The sequence below is a fragment of the Antechinus flavipes genome, chromosome 5, assembly GCF_016432865.1.
Source record: "Antechinus flavipes isolate AdamAnt ecotype Samford, QLD, Australia chromosome 5, AdamAnt_v2, whole genome shotgun sequence".
NCBI classification, from domain to species: Eukaryota; Metazoa; Chordata; class Mammalia; order Dasyuromorphia; family Dasyuridae; genus Antechinus; species Antechinus flavipes.
Window position 1 is genome coordinate 36031208 of NC_067402.1, and position 23866 is coordinate 36055073.

The 23866-nt window shown below is 35.2% G+C and overlaps 1 protein-coding gene across 2 annotated transcripts in view; it reads left to right on the forward strand.

Moving 5' to 3' along the window:
• The window catches only part of ANKRD28 (ankyrin repeat domain 28), a 165703-nt gene extending 152769 nt beyond the window's left edge, over positions 1-12934 (forward strand). For both annotated transcript variants that reach the window (XM_051963115.1, XM_051963114.1), the window contains exons 22-28: positions 4350-4437; positions 4527-4610; positions 5312-5457; positions 6043-6125; positions 6489-6571; positions 8160-8251; positions 10923-12934. In XM_051963115.1, the coding sequence (XP_051819075.1) occupies positions 4350-4437; positions 4527-4610; positions 5312-5457; positions 6043-6125; positions 6489-6571; positions 8160-8251; positions 10923-11209 (863 nt within the window). In that variant the 3' untranslated portion in view covers positions 11210-12934. The remainder of the gene's footprint in view (positions 1-4349; positions 4438-4526; positions 4611-5311; positions 5458-6042; positions 6126-6488; positions 6572-8159; positions 8252-10922) is intronic.
• The last annotated feature ends 10932 nt before the right edge of the window (positions 12935-23866 follow it).

Here is a 23866-nt window from a genome sequence, read left to right on the forward strand (position 1 = left end):
GTAGAATGGGGTTTCACAAAACTAAAGACTGTTTTGTATTTTTCTTTGTTTCATAGATTCCCATGGCCAGCCTCTTAAAAATGGGCCTCTCCAAACTTAAGTAGTCTGATTCTTAGAATAGACATAAACTTTTTCCAGTACCATACTTTGCAGCATGTTAGAATTTATCTATATGCCTTCTCTTACCTGCAAAAATGTATAGTCATCTCCAGGTTACCATGAGGCAATAAAATAAGATTTTATAGCATCTGATAACCACTGAAAAACTATACCAAAAAATAAAATACTAACTCTATAAACTAAAGTTTAGTAAAAAGAAACTCTATATAAATGTGAACAAAATAACTATTCTTGCGTTTTTTTCCTGTTGGATTAATCATTTTCACGTTCTTTTGTGAAGCCTAAGTGTACCCCAGTACTTTTCTGTCATCTTGTCTTTGTACTCTTCCTGAATAATCTCATTCCTTTATATGGATGCGAATGCTATTTCTCATTTAGATGACTGCTAGATCTACATACTTGACTGTCACCTTTCCTGAGTTCCAACTGTCTATAAAACCTTTTCAACTGAATATTCCATAGGTGACTCAAACTTAACTTTGCAAAACAGGATTGATATTAAATGCCCTTAAGTTCTTGGTCCCAGCTTCACTTTTTATGTTCATTATTTACTCTGGTAAATTTATTTACTTGGTTCTAACTAGATTGGCATATTTGGTTTTTTCTGTTCACAACTTTCCATCTCACAAGGTATCTCTTATGCATAGCACAATTTCCCTTTTCATCTCTGAGCATGATCAGTTGATTTATTTAAGCCAAATGAATTCACTTTTCCTTGATGATATTGTATCTCCTACATAAGAATGGAAGACTCCTAAATAGGCAGGAACCTTATTTATTTTTTTTTAATCTCAGCTCCTGCTTAGTATAAGACCTATTGGTTGATTAATAAGTGGCTAATTATTTGTTTCTCTGTCCCCTATTAAAAACCAAAACCAAGAAAATCAATACAAAGCGGCTCTGGAAGGAGACAATGAATCAAATAATTAGCATCAACCACCTACTCTGAGATCAAGCACTATGCTAAATTCTGAGTATACAAAGAAAAATTAGTCCCATCCCTAAAGAGTTTATATTCAGATGAGGGGAACAAGATGTATATAAATAGGTATAATTGACATGTACTATGAGGATAGAAGTTTAACAGGTGGTGAGGTGGGAGGGGACCTTCTCAATAGAAGATGGCCTTTTGAGCTCTAGTGATTTAGGGAAGTCTGGGATTCTAAGACCCTCCATTAGAAGGGAAAGCCTTCTAGGCCACAGCACAGAGTCTGGGAGATGGAGGAAAGAACAGGTGTGTCTTGGGGGAGCAAAGTTGATAACAACCAGAGGTTTGAGGAGAGCAGGAAAAGAAAAAGTAGAGAATATAAATCAGTTAGGATTAAAAGGATTGCCTTGTCCCCATCCTTGTTCTTCCTCCTCTTGTAACCCAATACTTCACATGCCTAATCCCTACAGCCCATCAATCTTTAATTTCATTGTTTTGAAGTTATTTATGCCAATATATGAGTTTAAAGTTGTATTTCAGACAGTGTAATGAATATTTCTCTTAGTATAGTACTTTTTATCCCTTTCACAGTGGATAAATGATTACTTATATTATATTCATGTCAGATCTCATAGATTGTGGATGTCAGTGTTTTTATCATATTTTCCTCCTAAAGATCTTTTTCCCTTAAGATACATTATGCTTTTGTTGAGTAAAGACTTTACTTCTATTTCATCCAGTTTAGCTATTTTCTTTATAATAAGTTCTTTCCTTGCACTTGTATCATTTCCACTATTTATATAAATATCAATCAGCAAAGATTTATTAAATACCTGCTTTATGCTTGGTATTATGCTAGGCCCTGAGGATATATATAAACCCTATTTAGCAGCTTACTTTCTAATGAGGAAAACAAGTATATACAATAAGTACATAATACAAATAAATACAAGATTTTTAAATGAGTAAAGCACTAAAAATAGAAGGATCAGGGAAACTGTTGAGAAGAAGGTGGTATTTTGAGTTGAGGTGAGGGATTTTGTGAGTCAGATATTGCGGATATCTGGCACAAAGACATGGAGATTGAATAGATGAAGTAGTTTTCAACAGAAGGTGGCATTTGAGCTCTGTGATCGAGGGAAGCCAGGGATTCTAAGACCCTCCATTAGAAGGGAAAGCTTTCTAGGCCACCGCCTAGAGAGGTGGGAAGTACAAGGAAAGTTGGTATAGCTGAGTCACATAGTATCAGAAGGGGTGTGTGGACACGGAATATAATGCAGCATGAGGTTAGAAAGACAGATTGTGAATGCCCGAAGATTCAAACCTAAAAACTTTAAGGAAAAAAGGTAGCTAAATTGTTAGCACAGCTTCCAGTGGTACATGATTAATATTTTTCTTTAACCACTCTAATGTATAATTTCCATTATTAACATCTTTGCCAGTCTGAAGCATGTAAGGAAGAACCTCAGAGTTGCTTTAATTGGCATCTCTCTAATTATTCATGATTTGGAATTTAACATCTTCATTACTTCAGTTTCTTTGTCCATTTTTTTTCTTGGAAATGGCTCTTTTTCTCATAAATTAATCATTAATTGTGTTAGAAATGAGACCTTTGTCAGAGAAATTTGTTGTGAAGATTTTTCCCCCAGCTGTTTCCTAATTTTAACTGCATTGGTTTTATTTGTACAAAAACTTTTTAATTTTTTGTGTTTAAATGTTCATTTTATCTTCTAATCTATTCCTGGTTTGGTCATGCTCTTCTGTCCATATATCCAAAAGATAATTTCCTTCTCCATTTTATTTATCATTTAGCATCCACGCATGTCCACATGCACTCATATACACGCGCATGCACACACATTCTCTTAGGGTGTTTGTATTCAGTTGTATTTGTATCATTTAAGAGATTTGATAGGATCTCTTTTCCTATTCATATAATTTAAATAATAATGGAATTAGTTATTCCTTAAATGATAGAATTCATTTGTAAATCTATCTCATTTATAGTTTATTCAGTTTCTTTTTGAGAGTAAGTTATGTAATTCTCCCTACTAATTCTTTTCTCAAAAAAATTATTCACGATATAAAGATATGAAGCTTCTATGTAATCTACAAGTCTTTTCTCATTCCCTTCCATGTTTTCAAATTATTTTTCACCATCCTTTGTATTGAAGTCACTGAGAATATGTTATTTTAGTTTGTTTAGGCTTACTAAATTCTTCATGGAATTTGTCTTTATCCTCTAAAGTCAATGTTAGCAAATATGCCACAATCATTTTTATGGTTGTCTTTTCATGAGTTCAGCAATATGAGATGACATTGTCCCATGAAATTATGTTTCTTGATGTCTTTGGCCATACAACAAAATCATCTCTTCCAACTTGACTTTACCACTCTTTAAGGAATACTTTCACCAAGTGCCTAATCTACTGATGATAAACTTTTCCATGCTTAATTAGTCTGGGCCTCAGAAACTAGACTCATTCACTTGCCATAGAAAGAGGCAAGAAAATGCAGCCTACCTCCTCCCCTCCCCCACCCCCTTTTTCCTCTGGACTTGGGAATATTGCATAAATTGTCAAAACAGTTGATAGATTAAGAAGAGCCCTAGCTAACCCAACATCCTTTGTCTCCCCGGTCTGCATTGACTCTTGCCACCATCACTTAACTGCCTTCTGACCCTAACAGCACCTTTTGGCCTGCAGCTCATGCTCCTGGTGAATTTTCCTGAAACTTCCATGCAGGAAGGATCCAGGCCAGGTATCCATCAGTCTTTCCCTCCTTACTCTGCTTCTGATGATTAGAATGTAAGCTCATTGATAGCAGGGATGTCTTTCTTTTTTGCTCATCTCTGTATCCTTTAAAGCAGTGCCTGGGATGTAGTTAAGTGCTTGATGACTTGTTGACTTGACTTGATTTTACTAAGTTGCATTTTTTTCTCAAAATTCTTTCTTGCAAGCAGTGTTTAATGAGTAGAGAAGGAAGAAAGGATATATTCAGACATGGTGATGTATAAACTGACTCTATTGACACAAAAATTTTCAGACTTAAGAAAAAATAAGAGAACTAGTGATAGGGATAACATTATAAAATGCTGATAAGCTGCCACTATTGTTGTTCTAAGTAGGTGTCTTACAGTTTCCCTCTGATGACCAGATATACCTGAATATGGTATGCTGCCTTAAGATTTTAATAAATTGGCCATTTTAATGTTTTAAGTCCCATCACATACATTTAGCTTAGCTTTAATAACTTTGAATTTTAATAAGTTTTTATGTTTGTTTATTTTTTACTTATTTAGGACACGAAACGTGCGTTGAACTTCTCTTGGAACAGGAAGTCTTCCAGAAAATGGAAGGAAATTCTTTCAGCCCATTACATTGTGCTGTGTAAGAAAGCCAAAATAAATCACATTTGTTTATAACACTAAAAATAAATTCGCTTGAACCCTAAGTAACCAGCTTTTTGTTTTTCATAGGATAAATGATAATGAAAGTGCTGCTGAAATGTTAATAGATACATTGGGCACTGGCATTGTAAATTCAACAGATTCAAAAGGAAGGTAAGAACTCACTCATCATAGCTTGCTTTTTGTAAGAATTAGCCTTCTTAATATGTTAGTTCCAGTCCTGTTATTATTTATTGTTATTATTATTGTTGTTGTTATCCTGTTATTATTTGTTTTGGGGTAAACATGCATAAGTTTTTTTTAAACCTAATAGAGTTCAGGATAGTTTGTTATACTAGAAAAGCCTGAATGTATTTTATTGCATCTAGTTCAAATGAAAAGATTTCTTCATTTTTTTCCTAGAAGCATGTTTATTTGACAAATAAGATCAATGATACAAAAAATTATCTCTAGTATACTAATCATTTCTAATTCAAGGTCCACTTGAGTTACTAGCATATAAATGTTATATATAGGAAGAATGTGAGGGAAAATGTTCCAAGTCAATTTGCCAACCAATTTCTGTCTTGGAAATAATTTTATTATAGTCTGAAATTTTTTAAAAGAATACTAAACTAAGAATCAGGAGAGATTCAGGTCTGTCCCATTTGCTGGAAGTATGAAATTGAATTTACCCTCTCAACCTTAAATTAATAATTTGTAAAATTCAAGAATTTGTTATTGGAGAAAATGAGTGAACCAGTTATCTTAAAAATTCTTTCACAACTCTAAAAGTCTACAAAACTGAAGAATAATTTTATTCTAGTAATAAAAAGTGTGAAACTTTAATAACTGTGAGTTTTGTTGTATTACAGAACCCCTCTTCATGCAGCTGCCTTCACAGATCATGTAGAGTGTTTACAGCTGCTCCTCAGTCATAACGCTCAAGTAAATTCTGTAGATTCTTCTGGCAAAACACCTCTAATGATGGCTGCGGAGAATGGACAGACAAATACTGTTGGTAAAGAAATGAAAGGGATTCCATTATTCCTGTAAATCATATTAATTACATGTAATGCACAAAGTCAAAAGTAACTTTCTACAGGAAAGGGCACAATTGGTGTTTGTAGAATAAACAAAGTACTATGTAGTATTTGCTACTGAAATTTACAAATCTTAATAACTAAATTTTTCTTTTTTTTGGGGGGGGGGGTTGCAGAGGCAATTGGGATCAAGGGACTTGCCCAGAGTCACACAGCTTAAGAAGTGTGCCTGAGGCCAGATTTGAACTCAGATCCTCCCGACTTCAGAGCTGGTGGTCTATCCACTGTTCCACCTAGCTGCCCCTTGCTAACTAAATTTTTAGTCATTGACTAATGTTTTCATTTGCCCCAATAAATTGAAACTTGAGGTTTCCAAGTCTAGTTGAATTGTTTTGCTTGATTATATTTTATAAACTGGCGTGCTGTTGCTACAGATATTTTGGGATTCTTTTTTGTTTTCACTTCATATTCTTCATTTCAACATGATTATATTACTGAGATGATGTTCCTTATGTAAGAATTTCTGCAATTTCCCCTCCTTCTAATTCTCTTCTTCCCCACAGAGATGCTAGTTAGCAGTGCTAATGCAGACCTGACTCTACAAGATAACAGTAAAAACACAGCACTCCATTTGGCATGCAGTAAGGTAGGTACATGTTTTCATTTTTAAAAAAAAATTTTAAGCAGTGGTATTATTGAATACTGTATACAGGATTATTAGAGAGTATAGTACAATAAAAATGAATTTTAAATTGATTGGGGCAAAATCTTTATCATTAATCATATAAATCAAGTTTTTATATATCAACAAAAATATTTTGATATATTGAAAATTGTAATCGGGACAGAAGTCGTTGCTTTTAACCTGTTAGCCTCTAAAATAAATATTTATAAGAAATCAAGATTTAACTGTTCACTAACTGTTAACCAGGGTAATACATGACACATGTAAAATTTGTCATAAATAAGATTAAGTTTTCAAAAAGAAAGTTTTGGGTTCTATTTTTAGGGTCATGAAACTAGTGCCTTGTTAATCCTGGAAAAGATAACAGATAGAAACCTCATCAATGCAACCAATGCAGCTTTGCAAACGTGAGTATTTCTCATTTCTGCTTTGATATACCAGGATATAAATGTAAAGTGATGAGTGAATTTTGTGTCTGTGGATGGTGTGGATGAGTGAATAGTTGCAATTCATAAATTATTAAAACTGATAAGATTTAATTTTTACCAATCAAAAAGATTCATAATACTTTTGAAATATTTTAGGCAAAACCATCTATAAAAGTGATATAATAACCTGGGAAGGATAGGATTGACATTGCTAAACTAATATAATAGATGAAAAAAATGTTACATAGGAATATCTTGAAGAATGGAATTGTGAGTGGAAGCTACAAGATAAAATTTTAATAGAGATCAAGTAGAAAACAAGCATTTATTGAGTGTTTGCCATGTGCTCAGCAATGTATGAAGGTCTGAAGAGAACATGAAGCCATCATTCTCTGCCTCTAGAGTATGAGCACGGCCTTCAGTGGTAATCAGGAGAAACCCAGTGTCATATATGGAACAAGTATGAGTCTGCCTGGAGTCAAAGTGCTGGCAGGTCAGTGGGTTAGGAATGCTTCCATTCTAAGGGTAAGGAGGCCATCCTAGCCAAGTCAGACCTTAAGAAAGAAAAATAGGTCATAATGGAGTCATAAAAAGCAGTCTGGTGTGATAGAGATAGTGACTGGAAGTCACTTGAGTAGGGAGGAAGATGGTCAGGCCTGTGCATTTCTGGAGTATGTCCTGAAAAAGATGTGGCAAGAGTCCCCAGAGTCATACTGATCATACTAATTGAAGCTATTGAGGACTTTTAGGTTGAAAAAGAGATGATCACTGTCTTCAGATACTCAGTGTGTCCAGAGGGGGATTGGCCTTAAGTGACAATCGATAAGCTGTCTGTTGGAACAGCACTTGGGCAGTCATCCCCAGCTTCCTATCACACATTTCCCTGATGACATCTTTTATTCTGTTCATTTTCAAAGTTCTCTGTTAGTTAATGACATGTGACAGCCTGCTTAGAGCCACTATATCAGTTGGTTATCATAGCCCACTGTATAATAGTCATTTTTTATTCTTTTGGGGTTTATGGTATTGTAAGAAAGACCAATGGGTGAAAGTTACAGGGAGGCAGATTTAACTGTAAATTAGAAAAAATTGTCAACTAGGTTTCTTTAAGGTAAATTGGGCTGCTTCAGTAAGTAGCAAATTCTCTTCCCCATCATTGGAGTTATTCAGATAGATTCTAGATGATTACTAATCAGAGATGATTAAATGAGATTCATGTTTTTGGTTAAGAGGTGAAATTAGATGACTTTTGATGTCCTCTTCAACTCTGTAATTCCTAGAGTTGTACGGGCTAGATTGGCAGGAGGAACTATTACAGCTTATATTTGGACTGCTAATTAAATGTCTAGTTTTGCTATTTAGATCAGTCTCTTTTCCTCATTCCAGTGTGGATCTTCCCACTCTGTTTTGGCATCTAGTCTGACACTCTATCTCATTGAGGATTCTGTGCCTATGCACAGGTTTATCTTTTTATTTATAAAGTGACAGTTTAGTCAGTTAAATTGTTGCATTTTTCCATGCAGCTGCAAAATTACTCATGATCAACCATGTGTGTTTGCTTTTTCAGACCCTTACATGTTGCTGCCAGAAATGGACTCACGGTAGTAGTACAAGAACTTTTGGGAAAAGGAGCAAGTGTGCTTGCTGTAGATGAAAATGGTAAGGTCTCTGTCTCATTGCTTGATATAAATCTAAATTTAAATGATTTTAAGTGCTTCATTGCTTTTGGGTGATCTGCATTTCATGTGAGGGGATATAAAATCATTATTGTTGAGTACTGGGAATAAGCATTCACATTATGCAGTACTTTAGTATTTATAAAGCAAAAATCTGTAACATAGATAGTGTGAGGATTATTTTCTCCATCAGGTCCATGTATACATATGTGAGCAGGACTAGAAAAGGTCTTGAAATGATACAAAGATTATCAGAGGAATTTAAGATAGTTTAACTTAGAGAAGAGAGTTTAACTTAGAGAAGAGAAAGATTGGGGAAGACATAATAACTTTCTTTTAAATAAGAGATATTATTTTGGAGAAAGATTGGACTTCCTTTACTTAGCCAAAAAGCAACAAAAACAGTAGTTGGAGTTACAGAGAAAGAGATATTTAGATTCAGTAGAAAGAAAAAAACCCAAAATTAGAACTAGCCCCAAAGTGGAATGGGTTGTCTTAGAAGAAAGGTTTTCTTAGAAATCTTCAAGCAAAATAGAATTCACTACGAGGGGGAAATTTCGTAGAGTTGATTTTAATTTATTTATAAGTAGGCTAGTCCCCTGAGGATCTCTTTGCAATTCTGAGGATCTGTAATTTTGTCATCCATATTTTAAAATGACAAAACAAATTCTGAGCTGAGATTGACTTTCTTGGGGTCATATGATTATGTCAGAAAGTCAAGACTCACAAATACCGTGTCTCTCTTGTGCGAAATCTAGAGCTCTTGTTTCTTCAGAATGCAGCTTGCAAAATGCTAATGCCAACAGGATAGGACAATCAGGAAATTCACAGCTAAGGAACTGAAGGATTTCTGAAATCTGAGGAAGATTTTTACATAAAGCTGATTAAAATCATCTGAATTGATTTTATTAATTCTGTGCATGCATCAAAAACTATAGGTTTACACTATACCTTTATTTTTAGAAACTAGTCAATTTAATTTTTTAAAAATATATAAAATTATATGTTAAGTGAAGTTGAGACACCTAAAGTATAATTTGGAAATCTCTGCTACTGGATGTATGTAGCAGATAATGGATTTTACCAAGTTGATCAGTCAATGAACATTTAGTGCCTGCTGTGTGCTAAGCACTACACTGAGCTCTGGGGTTACAAAGAAAGGCAAAAAGTATTTAATTTTTTGCTCTCCCAGCCTTGTGTGGAATATGACATGCAGACAGCTATACAAATAAGTTATAGATAGGTTAAACCCAGAAAGAAGAGTGTTTATGAAGAAAGTGGGACATGAGCTGAGGCTCGAAGGAAGTCAGGAGGAGGAGATAGAAGGGAGAGACTGCCAGCCACGGACGTGAAGGTGGCCTGGGTCATCAGATCAAAGGCAAGGGCTTCCAGAGCTGAGCTATGAAGGGTTGGAAGCCAAACAAGTTCTGAAAGTCATAGGGAGCCCCTGGCACTGATTCTGGCAAATGGCAAAACTGCTCCCATGTCTCTGCCCAAAAAAGCCTTAAATGGGGGTCAGGAGACTCCTTCAAGAGAAGGGGTCAGGGGTCAGACTCAGAAAGCAGGTTCTTCAGGTGCCTTGAGTTTCTGACCAGAGGGTTTTCACATGAGCCTGCAGTCTCATGGAGTGCATGAGACAGAGACAAATCAGTGGGAGCCAGTAGACACAGTACATGGGCAGCTACCGCTGGGAAGGCCCAGTGAGCAAAGTTGTGTCTTAACAGAAACCACAGGACTTGGATAGGTGGTCCTTCCTGCCTTTCCATTTTTAGACTTTCTTCTCCTCCCCAGTCCCCTTAGTAACCCAGCTGCTGTGGTTGTGGTTATGGTTGTTTATTTTTTTTTTCAATTCTTCATGCCCCCATTTAAGGCTTTTTTTGGCAGAGACATGGGAGCAGTTTTGCCATTTCCTCACAGATGAGGAAACTGAGGCACTCAGAGAAAAATGACTTTCTCAGAATTATATGAGGCCATATTGGAATTCAGGGCTTGCTGACTCCTGGGCCCAGACCTCTCCACCACACTCCTAGTTGTACCTGGGACCCCAGGATGCTTCACTGGCCCATTCCTTGTTTCCCATCATCTCCCATTTCCTGCTCTCCCTTTGCCTGTTCATGTCTCCCGCTTGTTCGGAACTCTGTTCAAGTCTGTCTTCCTGAAGAGCTCTTTCATGGTCTCTCAGCTGTGAGTGACTTGGCTTCTGAGATTACTTTTAGTGCCCTCTGGATGTATTCAACTGGCTATTTACATCTTGTCTCCTTTGGAATAGTAGCTTTCTTATGCCTTTCTTTGGATCCTTGGTCCTTACAGTGCATGGCACATAGAAGTCCTGGCTAGATGCTTGTTGACTGACATTCAGTAGCTCTGCGATATTCACTGTAGTGACACTAGTCACTAGAGAACTGAGCTGGCTCTCTGAAGTCATAGGTTTAATATTTAATGACGACAGTGTTTATAAATTAAGTTTGAATATGTGCATAAAAATATACAGGATTAAAAAATATGAAGGAAACCAATAAAAATGTTTCCTCAAGGTTTTATATAAGTAAGTTTTTTTGTTTTTTAGGCATATATTAAGATTGGTGATCCTTTGATTTTCTAAGAAACTTTGAATAAAATCTGTTTTAAGGATTTCATTTTATGTTTAATTCTAGGGTACACCCCAGCTTTGGCCTGTGCTCCCAATAAGGATGTGGCTGATTGTCTAGCCCTCATTCTGGCCACCATGATGCCTATTTCATCAAGTAGCACAATTCCGTCCCTAACGTTCAGTGCCATTAATCATTACACTAACACCTCAAAGACTGTCACCTTTGACCCCTTGCCAATCATGCGCAGTGAGCATAGTTCTTACTGCAGTTTCAACAACATTGGCAGGGAAGATGGCTACCCTTACACGGAAGAGGATGAACTTAATGATTCTGATTCAGAGACTTACTGAATGGTTTCTTGTGTGAAGACCAAGTCCAGTCCCAGAAAAGAGCACTTTGTGTTCAAATGCAAAATCAGCCTCAAGGAAGAGGGCTCGTAGTGGAGAGTCTACATGCTGACATGTAGAAGAAGATTTTTAAAGCCAAGTTTTTTAAAAGGAGCTACTTGATAAAGCCTTGAAGTGGACTTGAAATTCAGAGCTAAAAGTAATGTCAAGACAACTTGGTTTAATTTGGTGTTGAGGAGTAAGACGTAATTTTGGGACACTATACATGCTAGTCTGTGTAGACAAGCAACACTATTGTACAAGAAAAAAGGACACTACATTTAAAACCCTATCAATAAAACTAATTCAATCTGAAGGCAATAAAAGTTTGGTACAGTAGGCATTGTTGCACAGCAAATTGCCAAAGGACCAAATAACTTAAAGGTTTTTTAATCTAATAACTTTTTTGTGGAAACTGGAATAGGTTAATTGAAAACTTATCTAAACCAAACTGTAATATTTCTAAAAATGAAGTTCAAATTTGGTTTTAAAGTTTGATTTTTAAAAAAACAAAAAAAAAGCAAAAATCTGAAAGCCTTCTGATACTGTATTTAAATGTACAATGAGAGAAAGCAGATGTATTTTTAAGTTTTGTTTTTTCTTTTAGATAAAATTTTAAAGAAAAAATTGTCATACTTTTATAATGTTAAAATTGAAAACCAGTTAACTGATGCAGCCAGGGTTGATACATGTACAGTGTAAAAAAAAAAAAAAAAAAGAATGGAGGGGGGGGAACCCGAGATAATTATTGTTGCACAGTTTTAGATGGTTAAATTTAGAATTTAAAATTGAGCTATTGTTATTTAAAATATGCTGAAAAGACTGCTAGGGAACAGTGAAACTTAATGCAAATTGGAAGGTCATTTCATGACACCCTGTTGCAGCTGTCTGTCTGGTCCGGAAAATAATTTTTTTTCCTCCAGCAACTCATCCATTTTTTTTATAACATGTACTTTGGTTACTGAAATTATTTTTTGTGCCTCCTCATTACATTTGTTTCATATTATTTAAATCCAGAAGTATGGTGAAAATCAAAAATATATATATCCCCTATTTTCCAAAGGTGTAATGTCAGGTTCTTTGGAAGAATTATTTGTTGTTCAACTTTTTTTTTTTTTTTTAATACAAATGCAAACATGTGGATCCTGTTCAGACATGTCTTTGATAGCACACCACTCTTGATAGAAAGGAGGAGGAGGATTGGGGTCAGCGAGTCAGTCTGCTGAAGATTTCCCGACAAATGAAAGAGGATTACAAACTTTTCGAAGAAAACTGAGGTTTGAATTGTTAGGAAGGTAACTATTTTATTTGGTTCTGCTTTTAACCATAATTCACTTTTCAAGTGAAATTGCTCAGTCATGTTAAGGCCATCTTGCATGTCAGAGAAAGTACAATAAATTGCGGCAAATTGATTCCCAATTTTATTTTTTCTTTTTTTTTTTTTAATGGTGAAACTGGAAACCTTAATGACATTGTAAATTATCAGCTGGTTTTCTGAACATAAAAGTGTGAAAACACAGAACAGTATTTTGATCTATTTGATAATTTTGTGGGGTTTTTGAATAATTAATGAGCATGTACATAGAAATAGTGATTGCTTGAATACTGTATACTTGCACTCTTTCAGTACATCAAGATTCCTGTATATTTTACGGAGTATAATAAAACCCAGATGTGAGTTGTATTTAATGAATGATGTATTTATATCTATCTGTGTACATCATACCTAAGTGCTGTTTTTAAAGAAACATTTCTAGGATTTTGGCTACTTTTGTCAAAATTTTTTTCCTTTGAACTTGACTATTTCTTACCATGTCAGACAAAATGACAGAAATGATCTTTGATATTCCACTTTTCCATTATACAGATATAATGTATGACAAACTTAGCTTGATCTTTTATGATGAAGTAGATTTGTTTTTTTAATTGACTACACACTGCATGTTCCATAAAGTATCCTTTGAAAAGTAATAGGATGGTAGAGATTATACATATATTCTTTCCCATCCCATAATTTTTGGAGGGCATATTTATTATAGATTATCAGGATTGTAAAGAACATTATAGCACCCACATAATTGAGGAACCCCATACATGCAATCCAGCTTCTGCTTGAATATTTCTAGCGATGGGCAATTTACAATATCTCACAAGACTTGTCTTTTCCATTTTTGAAAAGTTCCAATTAATTTTAAGTGATTCCTTAAGCAGAACTCTGCCTCCTTGTCATTTTTACTTTATGGCTAGAACTCTGTCTTCCAGGCCTATCTTCTCCATTACAGTTTTTTATCTATTTGAAGATATGTATTGTATCTTAAACTCTCTCCAACCTGTTTTTAAAACAGAAGAGAATTAATTTGTTTCATTTATATCATATCAGGCATTAAGTGCTGCTTCTGATAGGCCAAGCACTAGGATATAGATCTGTTTATATATCTCTATATAGAGATATACAAAATGAATATGAAATCAAGTAAGTAAGTGTCCCTCATAGGATAAGCCTCAGGTCACCCAATCCTCCTAAAGCCTTTTTCTTTTTCTGCAGAATTAAGATAACATTTCCTATCGTGCATTGAATGTGCTTTATAAACAGTAAATCTCTTTGTATAAATATATGAATGCTGTTTATAATTATTGTTGTAATCGCTCATTGAAAAAAATGCCTGAAGGACTTAAATTGAAGGAATCCTGTATAAATGAATTTTATCCATATATCACCATCTTTGAAAAAGATTTTTTAAAAGATTTAAAAATGGAAGAAGACTAAAGTTTCTCAGGAAAAAATGTCCTATAGTGACCTGAATTTATTTTTGAAAATTCACATTTTTACACGTACACATTTTTAAGGCTAGTATTATAGACCAAAACTTTCTTAAACTGTTGGTCATGACCACATATGGGGTTGAGTAACTGCATGGGGGAAAAATTTGGCAGCAGCAAAAGATCTCTGAATTATGACCAAAAATTAATTCAAAATCAAATGTGTAATGAATCTGAGGTGTTTTCTGGCAGTGCTTGCCCATGTTACATCATGGGACTGAATTGCAGCCTTTGTTCTGAACACATACACACTCTGCACTTCAAATGCACAAATACCGACAAACACTCCAGATTCAAGAAGGTATAGCATAAAAATTTCTTGGGCAAAAAAGGTGTTTGCAAGTATGAAAAATTTAAAAAGCCTTTTTATAGACTTTGTAATATGGACTAGAAAATCCTTGAGAATAGGATCCTTGTTTTATGCACCTTTATTTTCCTGCTCTCTCCAAATGCCTTTCTCTGAGCTTCCACCTGTCCTATCCATGGACAGAGTTCCTGTAAAAGTGCCGATTGAATTAAATTGGCAGAAAACAAGTAGTTTTAAGTCTACTGGATTCCTTTCTTTGAGACTTAACTAGGGTTGATCCCACCAGACATTGCTGAAAGAGTCCTGGTTGTGGAATCAGAATCCCAGCACTTAGGAACTATGTGACTTTGAGCAAATAAATCACTTCAGTACTCCTTAACTTCATATTCCTCATTTAAACAATGAGGACATTGGTAGCTGCCAGCTCTAAAGGGATGAATAGCAAAATATTGGGTGCCATGTTTCTTTTCAGATGTCCTTTTAGAATGATTTAAATCACACAGGGTTCAAGGTTAGTCCCTTTGGTTTACTTTTTATAGTTTGATCATTTTCTTTCAACTTTGTCATTAAACATTTAAAAAGTTTTTTTATTGATAACTTATATTTATATCCCGTACATTTCTGAATATCTGTTTTTCCTTCTGATCAAGTCCTTCTTGCTACAAAAATTTTAAAAGAAAGATGGAAAAACACAGTTTAACAAAATTATCTGCCATCTTCTCTTTGCCTAATGTATACCATTTAACAACCATGGTCACTCACCTCTGGAGTGAAATGAGGGAGCTACATTTCTTCAGCTTTTCTTGGAGGCCAACTTTGGTGAACTTTTCCCATGCTTCTGACTTGTCATATTTCTTGTTGGAGTTTTTTTAATTGCGTAGTACTATCCATTACATCCATGTACCATACTGTGTTTAGCTGTTGCTCAATTTATAAATACCCCTCTTGAATTACCAGTTTAAATGCCTCTTGGTGTATATGGGACTTCTTTTTCTGTCTGGCCTCTTTACAATATATACCTAGCTGTGGGATATCTGGGTCATAAGGTATGGACATTTTAGATGCTTTCTTAAGATAATTACAAACTACTTGACACAATCGTTCAACTAATTCACAGCTACACAAAAGACTTTCTTCCCATAACCTCTCCAACATATTCAACCCTTTGTCATCTTTGCAGATTTGATGAATAGAAGGTGACTCCTCAGAGCGGTTTTGATTTACATTTCTTACTAGTGATTTGAAGTAGTAGTCTTTTCCAGTGGTTATTTAGAATTTAATTCTTTTGGTTGTGGCAAGAAGGACAGGAATACGAATACCAAAAAAATAAAAAAGTCAGAGAGCCCTAGCTGTCCAAAGGAACTTGCATTCATTCATTTAGTAAATGACACGAGAGGAATATAGGAGTGTCATCTCAAAGTGGAAGTAGCCCAGAAATGATGTAAGTGTCCGGTTCCAGCATGATTCCAGGTTCAGGAATCCCTGTTCCAGTGGGATGAGAATGAGGAAGTCGAGAACAAGAGCAGGTGATGTGGTTTGGAAAATGAATTTTTCATCTCCATTGTCATTTATCCATATGCATACAAAACACAGTGGATTGTGAAGATCAAATGAGATGGTTGTAAAATATTTAGAATAGACTCTAACACATGGTAACCATTGTAAAATGTTAGTATTATTTTACCATACCATTAGAATTTTTCTCAATCAACAGGCCCTTAACCTAGCCTCACTGATTTTGTGTAAAAGCTTTTCAATTTTCTGTAATCAAAATTATCACGTGATCTTTTTCTGTGCTGTGCTAGAGTTGTGAAAGGCATTAGCTTCCATTCTCCTCTAGCTTTTTTGAATGATATAACCTTCAATAAGTATTTAAAAAATTTTTTTTATCAAGACTCCTTTCTAATTTTACCAGAACTTCTTGTCAAATAGAGAATTCTTCCCCAAGTAGCTTATGGTCTAAGGTTATCAAATCATAACTGATTGATAGAATTTAATTGTTTCTGAATTTTGCTTACCTAGTCTGTTATGTCCCTGGGATATTTTTCTATTTTTTTTTTTAATTATCAGTTTGTAATAGTTTGTGGTTATTATTCTATTTCTGCCTTCTTTTCATCATTTCCTTTGAAATTCTAGTGCTTCAAATGATTGTTTTTATTTTGTAGAGCTCTAAAGTAGCCCCTTGGTTAGTTGCTTGACATACTACTAAATAAGGAAAGTAATCAAGATTGTACTTTTATTGTATTGCTGCAAGCCATGAGCAATATTCGTGCAATTGCATTCTTTAGATAATGTTTTGTACTTGGCATTTATATAAGTTCTTGTATATGTCCTGATAGATGACCCCCCCGATATTTCCTTGATTTTGTACTTAGTAATAGCATCTCCTCTCTCTCTCTAAAATTTGCTCCTCAATTTTGCTATTGCTATACAAAAATGCTGCTAGTTTTTATAAATCTTTTTTGTATACTGCTACTTTGCTGAAGCTATTTTTGCTTTCTTTTCTGATTCTCCAGATTTTTCTAAGTAAAACATTTTCCACAAATAGGGAAAATTTTGTCTTCCCTTTGCCAGTGTTTATGACTTTAATTTCCTTTGTAATTAACAGAAATTCCTCAATTATAAAATTGGGAGACTACTGTTCCTACTTTATGGGACTCTTGTGAAAATATCACCACAAAAATATAAGTTACTGTATGCCTATTATGCACATTTTTGGTGGTCTTTACTATCTTTTCTACAGGAACAAAGGAATGAGTTCAAATATAGTGGATGAGAAAAGTGAGAAGTTAAGACATTAATCTCAGTCTTGACAGCCATGTGAACAGAATGCCCAGTCTGCATAAATATTTGCCTGTGATACAGTACATCCAGATGACTCTCCTGTCTGATTGTATATGGCATCTACTGCCATACTTTAGGGTCTGGATAGGTCTTCCCTCTCTTTCTCTTGATGGAGTTTGCAACATATTCATGTCTGCCTGTCCTCACTGCCTGTCATGGTAAGTATGAGTGCTTTTTTTATGAAGTCTTCTCTTGTAAAAAGTAAAAAAAAAATAAAATTCAAGATTTGGGGCAGTAGATAGAGTACCATCCCTGAAATCAGGAGAACCTGAGTTCAAATCCAGCCTCAGACACTTAACACTTCCTAGCTGTGTGACCCTGGGCAAGTTTCTTAACCCCAATTGCCTCACCAAAAAAATAATAATAATAATTCAAGCCTGTTTTATTCCAAGAGTGGGAAACGTCAACCCAGACTGTGCTTATCTCAGAATCTTCCCTGTAGATGAAGATCAAAAAATAATTTTGTTGTTGTTGCAGGTATGTAGTAGTCGTCAAAATTTGAAGGCTTAATTATTAGTAAATTGGCTGCCACAGCCAAAGTATCACTTATTGACAATTTCTGGTATGATTGCTGTCAGAAAAGCCTGTGTTTTTAACATCCATGACTGCTCAGTGAAACAGTATGACCATGAATTATGAAATTTGTTACAATAATCAGTTATAAATAATACTCTAAAAGGCAATAAATGGAAGTATGGTAATCCTAAATGTATGTAAATGGCACCAATGAGACTATAACATGATTAGAAAAAAAGAATCTTTGATGTATCAAGACTGTTTATAAACAAAACAAGGCCCAAAAAGGAGTTGTATCTAAATAGTTTTACAGCTTTTTTAAGGAAGGCTAAATAAAGGAGTTGTTGGAATCAATTTTATCAGGCATGAATTAATGAAAAAGGATTTATTAAAAAAGCACTTCCTGTATCATGGACTGTGCAAAACACTACGGATATAGATACTAAAATAGTTCCTGACCTCAAGGAGTTATCTTTTAAGAAGGGAATAAAAAATAAGACCTAATGAAGTCCAAGGGATATTTTATTTGGAAAGTTCCAGCTATAGTGAGTTGATCCATATGGGTAAAAGATGAAAATACTCTTTTATAGTAGTAGCAGTGATAAAGAGTATCAGTTCTTTGTGGGCCAAGACTTTTCATTTTTAACTTCTTATTCCCAGTACCAAGAAAAGTGAATGTTAATAGTCTTGTCAACTAACTAGTAAGGCCAAGTGGTAAAATGCAGAAGAGGCAGTAAACAGTTGTGTCAAAGTTATGAGTATATAGTTAGAAAGAACAAAGCTTTGGATAAATCTGAAAATGAATCTTGGAACACAGTTAAGTAGATTAGCTGTAATAGTTGGGAAAGGTTTTTAATATTGTAAGTTTTTTATAAATGATTGATTTAGTTTTAGAAGCAAAACTTGTACTTGTTTCTAGGGATATATTTCTTCCATGAGCAAACATTGGTTCTTATGACATCTTTCAATGCCTGAGGTGGTTAGACAAGTCCCTAGCTTCATCTCTCCCCTTGGCAATGATCCTGGAATAATATTTAAATTCCTTCAGTTCTTGAGCCTATAAATGCTTAAATAGGAGATACTGGAAAGAGTGCCTGCCAGGAAGACATGAGGTCAAATCTGGCCTCAGATGCTTCCTAGCTGTATGAGCCTGGAAAAGTTCTGCCTCAGTTCTCTCATCTGTAAAATGAGCTGGAGAAGGAAATAGCCAACCACTCCAGTCTTTGCTGAGAAAGCCCCAAATGTGGGGTCACACATAGTTGGACAAAACTGCAACAACTGAACAACAAAGGTAGGGACATGGAGAGGTAGAAACACAGCCTCCTGTCAAAGATAATATCTAAGTACATACTTCATTGCTGTGTGGCAACCCCTGTACTGTTTCCTAATTGAGTCAAATATTCTACACATTATATGTTTTCTTATCCAGCTCCCCTCCTTAGTAGACATGTTGCTTTACTCCCTCCACCCCCACAAAAAAAGGCTTCTTCTATGCTCCATCTCAAAAGCAGCCTCTCTTCTTATGCCTTTGGTATCATCCCTGCCCTTCTCCATCAGTTTGCCCCAAACTTTAACCACTTCCATCTCTTCGAGTTTTTCTCTGTCTGTTACCTTCACTGCTATCTACAAACATGCCAAAGCGTCCCCCCAAGCATAAAACATCTTCACTTCATCATATCATTCCCTAAAACTCTTTGTCCTCTGTTCACCCTTCAGAGCCAAACTCCTAGTCCACTTTTTCACTTTTCAACTCCTTCTAGGATGACTTTGATTTCATTACTCAACTGAATCTGCTCTCCAAGATTGTCAATGATCTCTTAATTCCTAAATCTAATGACCTTCTTTTCTCCTGCTTAACATTTCTATAGTCTTTAATACTGACTAATCCTTTCCTCTCTCCCTCCTGAATTCTCATTATTTCTTCAATTTTATAACACTGCTCTGTCCTATTTCTCCTAACTACTTCTCAGTTTTACTTCCTGGATCATCATGTTGTCTCTTCTAATTGCGGGTGACCCCTTTGACTTGGTGATCTCATCAGCTCCCATAGAGTCACTGATTCATAGAATCACGGAATTTAGAATTGGAAAAAACCTCAAAGGCTATCTACTCCAAAACCTAACAAAAGACACTATGCAACCCACCTAGCCAACACACCTGAGAAGTGACCATCCACCCTCTGAAGAGGTCCAAAAGAAGAGAATATACTCTTCATGAAGCATCTAGCTATTTGCAGCCTCATCTTTTATATCCAACCAGGTGCCATATCTTGTCCATTCTCTCTCTACATGATAGATTTCTCGCCTTCCCAACACTTACACTAGCGTTAGAGGTGTTGCAATGGTCCCCCATTAATTCTTGGCTGGACCATTGCAACACCTCTAACATGGACTCTAAATTTCCAGTCTTTCTCATTTTTTCCATTATGTCGTTGCCAAAATGATTTTTCTAAAGCACATCTGACTATGAAACTCCTATACAAGAACTTTCCATTGTTCTCGATTGCCCCAAGAATAAAATGCAAATTCCTTAGTCTGCTTTTCCAGCCTTATTATGTCCAGCTTTCCCTTCAAATATTATGTCCCAGGTAAATCGGGCTACTTGCCATTCCCCAAGTCTGGTATGCCATCTCCTTTTTACTATGCCTTTTTACTTTTGTACAGGATACCCTGATACCCTTCTTGCCTGGAATTGCACTGTCTCCTTTGTTCCACTCTTCAGGCTCTGCTGAGCTCTGCTGAGCTACCACTTCTTGGGATGTTTATCTTGATGAACACTTTAATTTCCCTCTTCAATTTATTATGAAGATAATTTATCTGTTTACAGGCTTTATTTCCCTCAAATACAATAAGTTTCTTGAGGACAGATGTATTTTTCATTCTGCCTTTGTATCAGCAGCACTCTGACAACTGCCTTGGACGTAGTAAGGAACTGGTTGAAATGCTCACTGGATTGGGCTGGGTCAACCATAAATATTGATCATCAAAACTCATCTTTTAGTGAATGTTGCAATTAAGCATTGGCCTGCACAAGGACCTTTTGTTCATTAGCTGATTTTATTTTCAAATGTCAAAATCCCAGCATATTTTGCCCCTAAGTACGGCATCCATTTAGATGGAATGTACACCACAATTCAGCAAGAGTCAGAGCTTTTGTTAGTCACTGAGAATTTACATTGCAACCACTCTTTAGAAAGGAGTATTTTAATTGAGCACAAATGCTGTTCTGTTGTTCATGAATTGTGTCTTTATTGGATGAAATATTCCCCTGGGTTTAATATTTCTATTACTTCAGAGTCTTAGAATATCAAAGTATCACTTGAAGTATTTCCTATGAAACTCCTACCCCAGGGCCCTTTCCATGGAGACCTAGTGACCTCATGATGTTAGTGAGCAGGCATTACCCAGAAATTTCTGAAGTTTCTTAGGGCTTTTGGCCAAGTAAGGGACTTCCTTCTGCCAAAAAAAAAAAAAAAAAAAAACCCTGTGGTGGAGACAGAGAAACCATTGGAATAGAAGGGGGAGAATGGTGAACTGCCCTGGTCGTCCCTGATTCTCTTAAACCATGGCAATGGGGGACTGGGAGACTAGGCAATTCTGCATCTGAAAGTGGAGAAATAAGTTTGAGACTTCGTTGTGTAGCGTGAGATCAGTTCTGTCAAGACCTGCCAATTATAAAATAAAGACTTAAAAAAAAAAAGTTTAAAAAAAAAACTAGGGAAGAGTTTAAAATATCTCAACCAAAAAATAAATTGAAATAATAGTCAGCAAAGATATGAGATTAGCCCACTACCAGCAATAAAGATTAAGAAATTTCTTATTTTCATTAATAAGAACCATAAAATACTTGGGAATTAACTTACCCAGAAATTATTCAGATTTGTGTAATGACAATTAAAAAAACTATGTCTGAAATGAGCAAAAACAAATACTTGGAGGAACATTCAATGTTCATGAATTATTATTTGACACATTAAAAATAACAATTATTTAATGCAATACCACTCAAATCACTATGAAATTTATAGGATTATCAAACCATAATGAAATTAGTTGGAAAAATAAATGGACAAAAGTCATGAGAGTGGAAAAGCTGATAATGGTGGTCTTGCTACTCATAGCTTTTATTTATATTTATATTATATATATATATTTTTTTTTACATTACATATTTATATAGCTAATATAAGGGAATAAAAAAGAACCAGATCAATGGAATAGAGCAAATAACACAAAACATCAAACCAGATGTGGATAAGATTAGTGATGAATGTGAAGAAAATGATTACTCAGGAAAAAATGAGATAAATACTCGGGGAAAACTGGTTGGCAATCTGATGTGAAATGAATTTATTCACACATCTTACACCTGAAATTCAGCTAAACAGCAGATGTTTAACCAACAAATTGTTTCTTGTCACAGTGAAATGCAAGTTTTTTTCCAACAGTCATGACAAATTTTTGGAACAGAATAGATGTGCTGATTCTCTACTATAAAAATTTTGAAAATCTGTGTAATATATAAATGGTTTAATTTTTATTAGAGAAAAAACACATTGGGAAAAATACATATGGCAGATAAAATAAAGGCAGTATAGTGGGTAGAGAGCTAGTTTCAAAGCCAGGAAAACTTAGCTTCAAATCTTATGCTTGACACATACTGTGTGACTCTGGACAAGGAAAGGGGCAGCCAGGTGGTGCCATGGTACACAGAGCACCGGCCCTGCAATCAGGAAGATACCTCTTCCTGGGTTCAAATCTAGTCTTAGACATTTCCTAGCTGTGTAACCCTGGGCCAGTCACTCCATCCTATCTGCCTCAGTTTCCTCATAGGTAAAATGCGCTGGAAAAGGAAATGACAAACCATTCCTGGATCTCTGCCATGAAAACCCCAAATGGAATCATGATGAGTCAAACAACTGGGTTTGTGCTTTACCCTTTGGTGTAGACTGTAGATTTCAGAAAAGGTTCTTACCTGCTTTGGTTGAAGTAATTTCTTCATCCAACAGTTGCCTATACCAATAAAATTAGTCTCTGTGGTAGAGAGAAAATTGATGTCCAGAATACAAAAGGAGCTGTTAAAATTTTGTACCAATAACTCAAAAATACAACATAAAAATATATTCAAAGAAGCCTGAATAGCTACTTGGGGAGAGTGACTAGAAAGTCTTTATTTAAAAGTAAGCTAGTAAACATGTTGAGTTGTATTGATACTAGCTATGTGAATTAGATAATAGAGGTTATGTGAATTCAGGATTTGAAGTCACAAATCTGAGTTCAAATTATGAATCTGTTAGTAAATGTGTGATGTTGTACAAGTCACAACCTTTTTATTCTTTCGTCTCATCTGTGATACAATAGAGCTTGATTAAGCATGGGATTCTTAAACTGGGGTATGTGGAGAGATCTCAAGATATCTGTGAAAACCTGAAAGGAGGGAAAAAAAAACTCCACAACCAAATGTCATGTCTGTTATCACCAGTCTCTGATATATAGTGTTTATTACTTCTGTGATTAAAGTAGTCAACAAACCACTGTAGTATTAGGTTTTAACAGACTGCCAAAAGAATCTATGAAAAGTTAAAAAAAAAAAAAAAAAAAAAAAAAAAAGCTATGTCTGATGATTATTTTCATCATTTTCAGAGATAAATACCACAACCCTACATCTTTGATTTCTGTTTCTCTGGTTACCAAATCCCACTGATTTTTCCTTTGAATGATCTTTGCATCCATCTCTTTCTGTCAGTTCATACTCCCATGGCCTTTCTCACCTCACATCTGAATCTCCTAATGGTTTCTTGCCTTTATTGTCATACATTAAGCACACACTAGAGTCTCCTTAAAATGCTACTTAAAAAAAAAAAAAAAATCCTTCCCATTCCCCCTTCTCAAAACGTTTATTTGCCTATAACCAGGTCCTTTTCAGTGCCTTTGTCTGGCATATCAGACTTTCTCACCTGCCTCAGTCTTTGCTCATTCTGCTTGTTTATTTCTTCTTCCCTCCAGATCCTGAAATGACCATGTTATTGTTATGGATGATTATTGTACATTACTGGGGGAAAAAAAAATTGTGTTATTTACTAGTTTGGATTTCCATACTAAAAGGAAGCTTACATTTATTTTTGACAAATCTAG